General features: G+C 35.9%; 1 protein-coding gene across 8 annotated transcripts; it reads right to left on the minus strand.

Annotated features, from left to right (window-relative positions):
* Nucleotides 1–311: 311 nt before the first annotated feature.
* On the minus strand, nt 312–12,394 carry LOC103994845 (uncharacterized). 8 transcript variants are annotated; one of them, XR_010498983.1, is made up of 8 exons: nt 11,850–12,391; nt 10,165–10,256; nt 9,328–10,028; nt 5,311–5,381; nt 3,356–3,445; nt 3,084–3,278; nt 1,101–1,217; nt 312–830 (listed from the first exon to the last, which is right to left on the minus strand). XR_010498983.1 is itself a non-coding variant. In XM_065165442.1 (8 exons), exons 1-7 carry the CDS (start codon nt 12,222–12,224, stop codon nt 1,143–1,145), a joined length of 1,587 nt encoding a protein of 528 aa, XP_065021514.1. In that variant the 5' UTR covers nt 12,225–12,391; the 3' UTR covers nt 312–830; nt 1,101–1,142. The 8 variants fall into 8 exon arrangements, 7 of the variants coding, with proteins under 7 accessions (XP_065021514.1, XP_065021515.1, XP_065021518.1 ...); XM_065165442.1 differs by having other exon boundaries at nt 1,101–1,205; XM_065165443.1 differs by having other exon boundaries at nt 312–842; nt 1,101–1,205.
* Nucleotides 12,395–12,769: the final 375 nt, after the last annotated feature.

The following is a 12,769-nucleotide window of genomic DNA, read 5'->3' on the forward strand; positions in this document are numbered from 1 at the left end:
ATGTTAATGTATTCAAACTTCTTCAATAATTCTTCTTTATCTTCTATTCTTTCCAATATAAACAACTCCATTCTTGATTTGAGATCGGGCCAACAAAACTGAAAGCCTTTCTATATTGGGAAATCTACCATAATTATGATGCAAATATCTCAGATTCCTCCTCATCCTCAATCACAAAGAGAATTAATGAAGAGATAAAAACAAAAAATAAAGTTCTAATAAATTATAACTTATCAACATACCAACAATGATACCATAAAAGTTATTATACACATGACCGGTGTTGGCAGATGAATGCATACATTCATTCCTGTCACAAATGTCATTTTATTACCAAGCAATTAGGCATGGCGCATCCAAGCCTAAGAAATATTCTCATTGATAAACTCTAATCACACGACAAATGAATAGCTACAGCAGATACATAATGCACAAATGAAAATTATGAATTCTTGTGATACATTCGGTTCCTATGAATATACAACATTGCACTAAAAGCAGAATGAATTAATTGAATGAGTTAAACCCTTTTTTCTAGAAACATCTTATACCAACACCAGTAGCAACTTTGGAGGGCCACATCATCCTTCAGATTTATACTGGTTTGCATGTATATATAGACAGAACAATGACTAGGAACAATATAGTGTGCCTCGCTGAAAGCCTGTTGGTGGATGTTTCCTCACACATGCCTCCCATTCCAGATACTGAAATACCAAACTAGGGGGCATCAAAGATGCGGCAAAACTAAAGACTACCAGGTCATCACCAACTTGTGTGAGCATTTTTGTGACCATCAATCTTGGACAAACATTGGGTTAACCAAACACCTGATTCAACATCTGTGAGCAATTAGTGGCACATCGTTTAGAATTAGGAGGAAAGGTAGATAAAGACATACAAACATTTCATTAGAACCAAAGAAGAGATCTTATGACACTTGGTTTAAACATGAAACTTTATGGCTTGTTCTTCTTAGGACACTGACCTCACATCAGTTTGAATGATGGGCATCATTGGTCTAAATCACAAGCTTAAGGATCCAATTAATAGATCCTTAAATATCAAGCTTATAGAGAGGGATTTATTTAGTTGCTTACCATGTTGAGGTCAAAACAATCTGTTGTCAGTAGCACACATTACTATGAAGTTCCAGACATATTTGATTGTTGCATTTCCTCTTCCGATTCAATACCAAGATTCTCCTATTCAAAGACCTTGAGAAGTTTAAAAAAATGATTAATGAAAAGAATTACTAGACTACAAAAGAGTGAAGTAGAAATGATTGAGTTCCAACATGTTCTATACCCATATATGTCAAATTTATTTAAATAGTGTTTTAGTTTATTGTCATCTTCAGCAGCTGGAATTTATTAAGATCAGTAACTTAATAAACTCCAGAATTGGCATCAAAATTCCAAGAGAGATATTGGTAATTTAAATTATAGTAATTATAATTATCACATGTTTATGTTTCAGAAAATGCAATAAAAGAATACACACTTAAATGTAATAACAAAACTAACTATTAATAATAATAATATAACACATTCATGAGATAATAATCTCGTGTAGAATACACAGCTAGTTATGAACAATATATTAATTTGTTAAAATATTAACATCATGATAATAGCCAATTTCAAAGATATTTAACAAGATAGACATTTTTTAGTTAATATGAAACATAAGCATAGTTTTATTATTTGAAACATCTCATTAAGTATTTGAAAGTGGAAATTGCAACACACTTTAGGTTGGAAAATCCTGATCAAGAGAGACCTCTGTGCGTGCCACACCTCTTTTTTTGTGTTTGACTTGTGCTACATGCTAATGGAAATATGGAGTCAATTCACACTCTTATAAGCATTTACCAAGCCTTAAGGATTATATGGCCATTATAGCCAAAAGAAAAATGTTCATAATGAAGAGCTTCTATCTTTTTCCCCGACTGGATCGGGTAAAGTTTTAGGGATACTATTAGACAATTGTTGTCCTCTCCCCTGGGGTATTTCTATTCTACACTTAGTGTCTCATAAATGGGGCTGTAGATTAGGACTTCTTATGATGAAAAGGTTCTTCTAACCAGATCGAGACATGATACTGTTTCACTAACTACTATAAAGCATGGACATAAACACAATATGACAGTCTTAAGAAGATGCTGTCCTGGTAAAGCCTATGAAGGACACAACAATGTAATAGACTTGGCACCTAATACATACATATTTTCCTTTTTTTTTACTTTAGGTTCATATGTTTGATACAGACAATTTGCATAATATATCAAAACATGTATTATAACAGTTCATTAGAGAAGCAAAAATGTTCACAAAATTTACCTCAAACACAAATATATAACAATAAAAAGTAAGCCAAAAGTCCAAAATACATCCATTTATCTATATTGGCATCTTAAAGCCGTTATGTAATTAAGTATCCTAAGGTTGTAATACTTTATAAACGTGCAAATGATAAAAGATATGTTCTGAACTATCTGACAAGCGGAAAGTGTTTGACCAGTGTCGCATCAACTCAATGAACAATTTGAGGTGTCAATGCTTCATATATGCTTGAGGGGCTGCTTGAATTTATCAGCTATTTTGTCTATCCCTAACTATTGGCTTGCTTTAAAATAGGTTACCAATACTATTCAAGACCACAAAAGCCATCTAGCCAAGAAACACTTCCAGGATATGGCAGTAGGAACAGCTGCCACCTGATAAGTTGTTGATGCAATTCTTAAATCAAAAAATGGGAGGAACGGGTAGAGGACAGAAGACACAACATATAGGCTTAAAGAGCCTTTGTTTGACTCGAAGTCCTCTACGTGCTCAGAGTGTCATCACAACAACAAAATGAAGCTGTAAGATCTTAACCAATGTTGGGCAGCATGGATTTTTTCTCTCCATTGAGCTATGTTTAGGGCAACAATACAAGTAGAAATATATTAATTGAAAAACCAATAAAAAAATCTCAAAGATCCATAACTAGCTAGGCAATGTTGAAAAGAAATATATCATCTCTTTTATTGCCAGACCAAGTTCACCATCCAAAAATGATGAACATAGACCACATATTACCTGTTTACTCTCCAAATGTGGAGAAGTTCCTTTTGCAGTGTTGGGGCATCTTGAATTATTTCTCCTTGGCTGTTTTTTCCAGTGTAGTGTTTGAATTCCATGGATAAAATTAATCATCAAACTTCCATGCCTTTTAGATTTGTTGTCATCCATCAAGTTGTTTGGACCCCATGTGTACATAACATATTTCCTCAGCTGGTTTAGTGTAAAACAAATGTTAGGTATGCAGTATGCTGAAGATATAAATCAGCAACTCTAATCTGTGTGTATACCTTATCCCAATTCTTCTGTGCATGTTTTTGTCTAACAATATTTCTCATTGCAGTATCTTCATGGCGAAGTTTAATAATTCTAGCCTCAAACTGACACAGAATGAAATGTAAGAGTGTTGGGAGTCACCAAATCAGTAATCAAGAATTCAAGATATATGTATGTAAATTGCAATCATATAGAGGAACTCAATGATTTCCATCCCAGTCAATTGTATGACAAGGATCAGCTATCATAAAACTTTAATAGACTTAATGGTGGATGCAAGGTTGCACTGATCTAGATAGAAGAAGTATTCAAGAAAACTAATAATGACACTACAAATAGTAGACATACAATCACTTTCATATCAAACTCTTAAAGTTCACAATCAGATCAGTTATGTCAATAGGCGTTTGGGCGATCCTCCATGTGCTCAGGCAAAAAGAGGCGGGCCAACTTTGATGGGCCCTGTACAGGTGCCTTCAACTGAACCCAAGGGCTCGCCTAGGCTGGCTCCGATTACCCAAACCACCCTACCTGATCCAAACCCAATTTCCCCAGCTCCCCTCACAACCCTATCTAAATGTGATCTCCCACACAGCACAATTAGTCCCTCCATCCAGCCACATCCAACATACCAGTCATTGACCATCCACCATCAGCTTTTCGCCGCCAGCTGCATCTCCTCTATCCATCTGGTACTCTCCTCATCTCGCCCTTCCCTCTTCTATTTCCTCTCTCTCTCTCTCTCTCTCTCTCTCTCTCTCTCTCTTCTCTTTCGTGCATGTTCCACCATCTTAGCCTTTTCTTTCCTCTTCCCTCTTCCCTCTTCTTCTCTCCCCATCACCAATGACAACCAGCACCCCACATTGTAGTCGCCTTCTCTTCCATTTTCTATCTCCTCTCTTTTCCCTCCCTGTTCTCTCCGCCCCTCTCTAATGTCTGGCACCACTTGTTGTTGCCCTATTTTTGCCTTCTCTCTCCTCTCTACATAACTAACAATGGAGGCTGCAGTTGTCCTCCACTGCCCTCTTTCATCTTCTCTCTGCTGCCTCTTATTTCCTCCCCTCTTCTTTCCTATCTCTATGGCTTATTTAATCAATTTGACATGGAAATTGAAACTACAATACAAGGACAATAACAATTGAAGGTACATGGGAAGAACATCATAAAAAAACGTTAAAAAGGATCTTGGATGGAATTATCATTATTTAAAGGATCCACAAAAGGGTAATACTATCACTTGCATAATATGTGATAAAACTATTAAAGGTGGAGTATCTTGAACAAAACAATATCAAGTTTTTTTGTTGATTTAATGATATAAAACTTGTGTTTTGTTTGAAAATTTTGTTTCAATGATAATTTGTTTTCAATTGTATTTTAAACTTTTTTGTAGGGTAAGCATTTAGTTTTACTCAAGCAAGCACCTAAGTGAATAACTAGTGCCTCGGACAATAAGAGACCTTAACACTTTATAACATTGTGCTATTGGCAACAGTGGATGATATATTGAAGGCAATGTCAAATATAGATTATCTTATTTAACCAGGAATATTGTTCATGACATCACTAAAAAGCATTGATATATGCATCTGGCATCACTACTGCATTAACAGTGTGCAACTATATTGATAAGGCACATCTCACTGTAATTTGAAAATGACTGTGTCAACCGGGCATTTTGATCTACTGTAGAACACATAATTGTTGAAATCTTAAAATCACATGTATATTGACATCTTAGTATACATGACATGATTTACCACTCCAGTTACACTTAAAATAGAAAGTACATTGACATATTCAAGGTTTAGCTACAAGGTTTATTTTACATGAGACAAATGAAATCTTTCAAGGAGCTTAAAATGAATTTAAGCCAAATTTAGCATGAGAGACAACAAAAAGTTGTAACTTGCACATTTGCAATTGACAAAGAAACACTTGAAATGAATCACTAATGAGAAGAAGTTACCTGGACCAAGAAGAAAAGAAAAATTGCAAGGCTAATAGCATAAAGACCTCCAACATCCGCAAGGAAGCCCACTGCAAGTATTAAAAACAAAGCAACCTTATGATTGTGCAGGATGTATAATTTTGCAAACAGGTTTAAACACGACAAGCTTTGCATAAACCATGTAAATGACAACAGAAGGGTTTTGTTTTTCCATTAAGCAAACCAAGTAAATCAGAGTTTAGAAAAGGCTAAACCAGAAGTTCTTTGCCTTTCCCTACTACATAGGTAATATAATGCAAAATAGTAATTCAAGAACCAACACCCTGAGATTGGATTGCATTTATCACTGTCAAAGCATATGGTATGAATTCTTTCAGGAACATTAATAATTAGATGAGTAGCTCTTTCTTATAATTTCATCAAGCAGAGATGGTAAATATCATAATTTCAACAGATAATAACACAAAAAGAAAACAACCTAAGAACCGACCTGTTGATACATTGAAAAATTATTCCGGTATTGCCTGAAAAAGCAAAAGCAATGAAGCCAGAACAGGCTACAAGAGAATTAAATCACATTATTACTTCAATATGTTATTAGTATAATGAATCTCAAGGCCTTTATCAAATCTTTATCAAACAAATTGAAATTATAGGGAAGGCTTCTTAAGATTACAATTCCTATAAAGACTAAAGGCATGTTAGGCTTATGGTAACAAATTTTGCTCTGATACATATCGGATGATATTTATTGGTCTGGACTTGAACCAGCATGTGGACCATGGCCTTTCATCCAGTCCGATCTGGTAAGCAGGTTAGTGGAAGGTAATCCGCAAAACCTGAGCTTACCGCTCAGTTCAGACTTGTTACAGCAAGCCCACCCCTGGTTCATTCTCTATCTCTCTCATCGCCAAAGAAATTATTGTTTTTTTTAAGTTGACTTTTGACAGTTATCATCATCTTTTTAACACTGTTATTGCTGTCGTTTTATTAATACCTCTCTCGACATCTGTCACTGGTTCTCTTCGGATTTGCCTTTCAATGCCTCCTGCTTGTCACCGCTGACTGTTACTGGCACTTCCCACTGTTCATCACTGTCACTGCTGTTGCTGCCCACTCAGTAGGTTTTGTCCTCTTCTCCTCGTTGTACCCTTCTCCTATTCCGCTCCTTTTCCCCTTCTTCTCCTCCACATTTTCTCCCTCTCCAATTGCTTCTTGGTGTTGGTGTATCCTCCAACCCCTTCACATTGTTGACCGATATGCTAGTATGTCATATGCCAATATGCCGGTTTATATTGCACCTATGGTGGTACGGTGTCTGGTATCATGATTTAAAACCATAATTAGGGTATCCAAAGTTTCTACTAGTTGTGCATAATGAGATTTAAAACCAATGATTAGGCTATTGAGAATGTGGTGATGTAGAATAGGGTAGAGAAATAAAGAGAGATCAAGAGAGGTGTGAGATTAGAGATTAGAAAGGAGAGAAGGAGAGAAGTGAGATTAGAGATTAGAAAAGAGAGAAATAGACTAGAAGAGAAGATGCAATTCTTTTTCATTCAAATATGAAGTGTCTCATCTATTGACAAGATTTATAGGGGTTTAGGAGCCTTAGTATAATCAATGTAGGCAATGATTCTCAAGAGTAATCTCCTAAGGAATTTATATGCCTTTAAGAAAGGCCAAATGTGACTTCTAGGAGACCTAAACAGATTTAAAACAACTTATTACAACTTAGAAGAAAATGAGTTCACTTAATACAAGAGTGCACTTAATACAAAAGTAAAGTCCCAAGGTTAACATATAGAAAACCCAAAAGATTTTTCAATTTTCCACACAACTCTTAGAGTTTCTAGACCAATTAATTGATGAATATTTGCTGATTTCTTTACTTAGAATAAACTTCTCAGAAATCCTTTATAAAGCTAGATGATTCTCCAACATGTGGTCTATGTCTCAGTCCCTGCTTTAATGTCGGACTTAATTCCATAATTAATGAACTTAAGAGAAGCCATAAGATGGTGATCAATACTTTTTAACTAAGGTCATAGAATACAATAAACAAAAACAATTGACAATGCTAAGGAGTTCTATTATCAAAAGAAAATTGAGATGAACAAGGAAAATGGATCATCGTTAGAGCCTACTCGAGGAGAATTAAGCTTAATAAGTGCTTGCTAAGTCAACATGAAGCTTTTTTTATTCACCAATGCTTTTAGTGGTTGTTTTGAGCCTATGATGGAGTTATCAAAGATATATAGTGCTTATTTTGTGGTCAATACTCTCAGCAAGATTATTACTAGCATACTTGGGAAATAACCGACTTGATCAAGGTAATACAATTAATTAAACATAAGAGAAACATAAAGAAGATAAAAGCTAGTACAACATAAATAAAAGAAAACTAAAAAAGGAACTTTAAAGAATTTCACGGAATAGCTAGAAATTTTTAACCACATGGAGTTGGATTATGCCATCTATTTTGCTGTTATCTTCAACTATGATTAGAACTTATACTTCAAAGATTCCAAACCCCAAATATTCCCACCCACCCTTTTCGAAATTCTGGGGCATTATCTGTGACACACACTATTAGCTATGAGCAGGCAGGATCCCAGTCTCCACCAATTACTCAGCTCTAGCAACCCTCCATTGACCTTACCAGCCTACAAACTTGTTCAATATCTATATATCAACAAGATGTTAAATTTTGGCTGAATGAACCTTTTAAACAATTGAATAGGCAGTCCACCAATTTTTAAGTTCAACTATGGAGCTAGCATGTCAGTTATATTAATCCCAGTGGCCTAGAAGTGACCTCTTGAACACCAAATTTTAAACTATTTATAGACTTTGTTATAGTACAAAAAAACTGCAGCATAATAATTGCACCATACTAGTCCATAGAGTGTACTAACTGTACCGATCGATGCTGACATATTAGAAATTTTTATATCTTCAGTGGTCTACTAAAGCATACTATACTGCACAGTTGGTACCTATACCAATCAGATAAGATTTTGGTACAATTATGGGCAAAGGTGCCAGTTATAAACCTTTGACTTTATGCACTAAAACAATTTTATCAAGCTAATTAAGTCACCTACAAAGTTTTTTATAAGTTTAAGGAAATTATGCTATTCATGTAATTTATTTGAATGATTACTTTTTTATTTCAAACAATACCTAGTTTGTCTAGCTATCATTATAATCATGCTTTAGGCATCAAGTAATCTTTCAGGTTCTTGGAAAGTTAAAAGAAACTATGCTGCAAATCATTTAAAAGAATAAATTTCTACAATCAAACTTTACCTAAATAGTTTTTTTCCCAGCTTTATTGTGTTTATGCTTTAGGTTTTCCAACTTTTCCATGTTTTACATCTGAAACTCTGATTCAAGGGGCAAAACCAAACTAGCATTGAGAAAATGTTGACCCACTTCCAAGGTCCCTCTACTTAGTTCCAACATCTTTCCATATAAAGTTCTTTTATCTCTGATTCTTCAAATTTAGATAAAAATTTCATGAAAATATTTGTGAGCTTATACACAAATCCAAATACTTCAAATTTGTACGAATCCATAATCCTAGAAGGAAGTTGATTTTACATCTGAAGTAAAAGTTGCTTACCAGTGGTTGGCATTCATTTTTCTTCAACTATTAAAAGAGATATTTTCAGACAATCTCCCTTGTAATCATCCTGAAGCCCTGATTTTAACATTTTAAAAGTTAAAACTAGTAGGATTTTTTCCATGCTATCTTGAATGTCCAAGGATGCAAGCAAATCTGCATCCCATCCATGGAAGTGCACAGTAAATCCTGAATATTTCACCATAATGAAAAGAAACAAGAAAAGGCATTACATCTAACCATAATGATGGCCTATATCATGCTAGAAAACCAAAAGGGCAATTTACATTATATTTTTAATTGGTTAGCTTCTAGCAGGATTTAAACAAAAGGGAGATGTTCAGAAACAAGCATGGATAATTTATCAAAAAACATTTACATACATATACAAATAATAACTATCTTACCAATTCCCATCATATTTTCCTTGTTGATCTCCACAATATAATCAGAAAGATAACTGATGAACAGTGTAGTATTGACTAAACCATTCTTCGAACCTTGAAGGGAAGCTTGGAGATCACTAGCTTCAGAAAAAGATGATCCAGAGATAAAGTCATGAAAGAGAGGCTGTATGAGTTTTAAGTTGTTCAAATTGTTATACACCTGAGGAAACAAATGGATCCTCAAAACATTCACATCTGACCCTCTGAAGGTTTTGGGCTCATCATTTGTGTATGTATCTGATATCATTGTACCAGTGACAAAGCTAACATGCTTACCATCAGCATGGTCCTTTGCTGAAAGGTTGAACTGGAAACCTACAGCAATGGCAGGATCATTTGGGAGGTCAACAAACTGCCATGAAATATAATGATTTCTTCGAGGAATCTGACAACTGTTGCATTTAAGAGATATAGTAGGACCACTGCTTGTGTTTTGGCAATTATATTCTACATACGTTGACAAAGGATAAACTCTGTAGTCAATAGAGCCAACAGTTCCAATCACCAGGGAATCAAGGCCACGTAAATGAGAACAGCTCATGCTAGAAATAGTGGTTATATTAAATTCCAAGTCATTGACAAACGAAAGTAGATCTGGGGCATTTGCAGGTCTGACTCGATGCACTTCGATGCTCCACTTAGTAATAATCTGATACAGCAACCTGTCATAACAGTTGAGTCATCTTACAGTGATGCTAAACAGATGTAAACTTTTCAATAAAAAAATAAAACATGATTAATAAAATCAATAAGCCTTGAAAGAACATACTCAAGTAGAAAAAGTCATGTGTCACTTACGCAGACAACAGACCAACGAAGAGTATCCAGCTTGCTACAGAAAATGTTCCACCCAGTTCTGTTTTCCTTTTTATCACCACCTTGTTGTCATCCTATATCAAAATGGAATGACCAAAGTGATACTAGAAAATGTTCAACCCATCTACAAAGAGTTTTTTATTAATAGAAATTGAACCAAAAACAGTTCAGTCAGAACTGATTGGTCTGTACAGGGTGCATACCAATACCATACTTGCCCAATCTGGGAATCGATATTGTAACTGAATCTTTAATCCTTGTATAAAGCAATATTTTTAGTTATGTAAAGAGCATTCAGATCTCTTTGTGATCTCTTAGTGAAGTTTTTATTGGTCTTTCTATATCTTCTCACACCAATAATTCTAATTGGGTATCTTATCTAATAACAACATCATCAGTTTTTTTTGGACATGTTCATGACATCTTAAATGGTTTTCCCTTATTTTATCTTCTATCGGGGCCACACTTTATTATTAGTGAATAAAAACATTCCTTCATATTTTCTAGTAACTTCATACACTCATCTCAACATTTTATCTTAGCTGCACAAACTCTTTACATTTGTTCTAAAATTGTCCAACACTTTGATCTAGGAAGTATGACTGGGCTAAAAATTATCATATATTTTTTTTCAATTTAAGGGGCATAGGACAATCACACAATACTCTCAATGCCCTTCTCTACTCTTTAATTTCTAGTCCATATTGTGTTATGCTGAGCCCTGATATTCATGAGTTACACTTTAAAAGCTTAATGCAGTTGCATGAAATAACTCTCTGATTCAACATTTCAACAAACTAAAACAAGAATGCTAACAGAAACCTTTCAATCTCAACTATCTTTTGGCAACAAGGCAACTTTTCAGTCATCTTTCAGCCTAACCCTATGGTTAAACTACTCCTTTTAAGAGATTTCTATTGGGAACTCCTTTTTGCTATATATTCCTAAGATACCCCTCTACAAATAGACATAAATGCCCTCAACTTATCACTTAATTTCGATAAACTCTTCCCACTCCTTTCATACCTCCTCTTTTTCTTCTCCTAATCGCCAGAGGGAATGCAACTAAGGTTTCGACATCGGTGCTCACAGGAATGATTGACTGGCAAATGAAATGGGTTATACAATGTAATGGTAATTGAGTGATTGTGGAAAATAATGGTATGATTGATAATTGAGGTGTTGTATTTAGTAAAATTATATTTTATTATTTCTTTAGGTGGTTTTATCAAGAAGGGGGGCTGCCAATAGCAAAAGGGGGATTGCCAATAGCAATCTCCCTCCTTTATGATATTTTTCATCAAGACACAAGGCTCCAAAGGATGGTAGTTGTTTATAGCAGCTTAAGCTGAACAAATTTCTCTTAATGTCCATTTATTTCATTGCAATCTGCAAACTCTTCAGGTTAATCCTTAAATCTATCGTCCAAAGTGACTAGGAAACATGCCACTTCTGTCAACAAACTCCATCATAGTATTAGGGGAACAGAAAGAACCAAATAGTCAGGTGCATACCAGACAGAGTGAGGTAGTCTTACTCTGTAACAAACCTAACTTCATCACAGTTCTAGACATCAAATTATTAGATTCAGAAGATGGAATATGAACATGCATCTGAGATTTCCGACCTACAAAATTAGAGGTGAAAACAGAAAAAGAGATGCTGACCAGCCAATGTTTGGTATCGTAGAACGTGTCGAAGCGGCTGATCCACCAGCGGAGTCGGAACCAGAAGCTGCGGCCGTTATCGACCCTGGTGAAGCGCAGCGCGAGGCAGAAGGCGAGCCAGACGAGGAGGAGCACGAGGGTGGCCTCCAGCAGCACGGCCTGCGACTGCGTGAAGCGCTTGATGTCGTCGATGGGGAGGACGGTGGTGAGGAAGGTGGGCGCGGGCGACACCCCGGAGCTGACCATCCAGTCGCCGCCCGTCTCGAACAGCGCGCAGCTCCCTTTCACCAGGTATCGCCCCGGGTTGCACGCGCACAGCGTCCCGTTGTACCGGAACGCCATTGCCGGGCACCCGCCGCTCCCGTTCACCTCCATCTCCTCAGACGAATTGGGAGCAAGAAGGTTTCGTCATCTGAAGAAGGAAGAAAGGGGGATTCGATTTGTTGAGGGTTTTCGAACGAAAGGGGGAGGAGAAGCCACCCGTCCCTGGATCAAGTCATTCAGCAGCAAAAATGATGGGCGTGAAGACGGGTTTTGGCTTAGGGTGGTATTTATTTGTTTGAGCTCGATGGAGTAGCGAAGCACCGAGATGACTTCTATTTGTCAGCTTCCTCAGCGGGAAGCATTCGGGCCGATGCTTGGCGTCCGCGCAAATTAGTAATATAAAATTAGCTCAAATAAAAATTAGACGAATTTTAAAAAAAATAATAAAATGTTCCTACTTAAAAATAATAATAAAATAGTTGATAAACTATTTTATCCATTTACTCTGGACAGCTAAGTTATTATTTTTTATTCAAAACAGTAACTTTTGGATATCTGTTCAGTAAGACTTTATTAACCCATTCATGTTGGTATAGTTCCCTGCTGATTTAATATTTTTTTATTAAAGAGGCCTACAAAGTGGTTGGTACAATGTA

Source organism: Musa acuminata, chromosome BXJ3-8 (genome assembly GCF_036884655.1).
Source record: "Musa acuminata AAA Group cultivar baxijiao chromosome BXJ3-8, Cavendish_Baxijiao_AAA, whole genome shotgun sequence".
Lineage (NCBI taxonomy): Eukaryota > Viridiplantae > Streptophyta > Magnoliopsida > Zingiberales > Musaceae > Musa > Musa acuminata.

What these genes read in the sequence shown, in the direction of transcription:
- LOC103994845 (XM_065165442.1), bottom strand. Translation starts at nt 12,224, where the DNA reads ATGGAGGTGAACGGGAGCGGCGGGTGCCCGGCAATGGCGTTCCGGTAC. An exon ending in TTCGTTGGTCTGTTGTCTGC is followed by an intron (nt 10,029 to 10,164) that starts GTAAGTGACACA and finishes CTGTTATGACAG; the next exon opens with GTTGCTGTATCAGATTATTA. An exon ending in CACAGAAGAATTGGGATAAG is followed by an intron (nt 3,279 to 3,355) that starts GTATACACACAG and finishes ACACTAAACCAG; the next exon opens with CTGAGGAAATATGTTATGTA.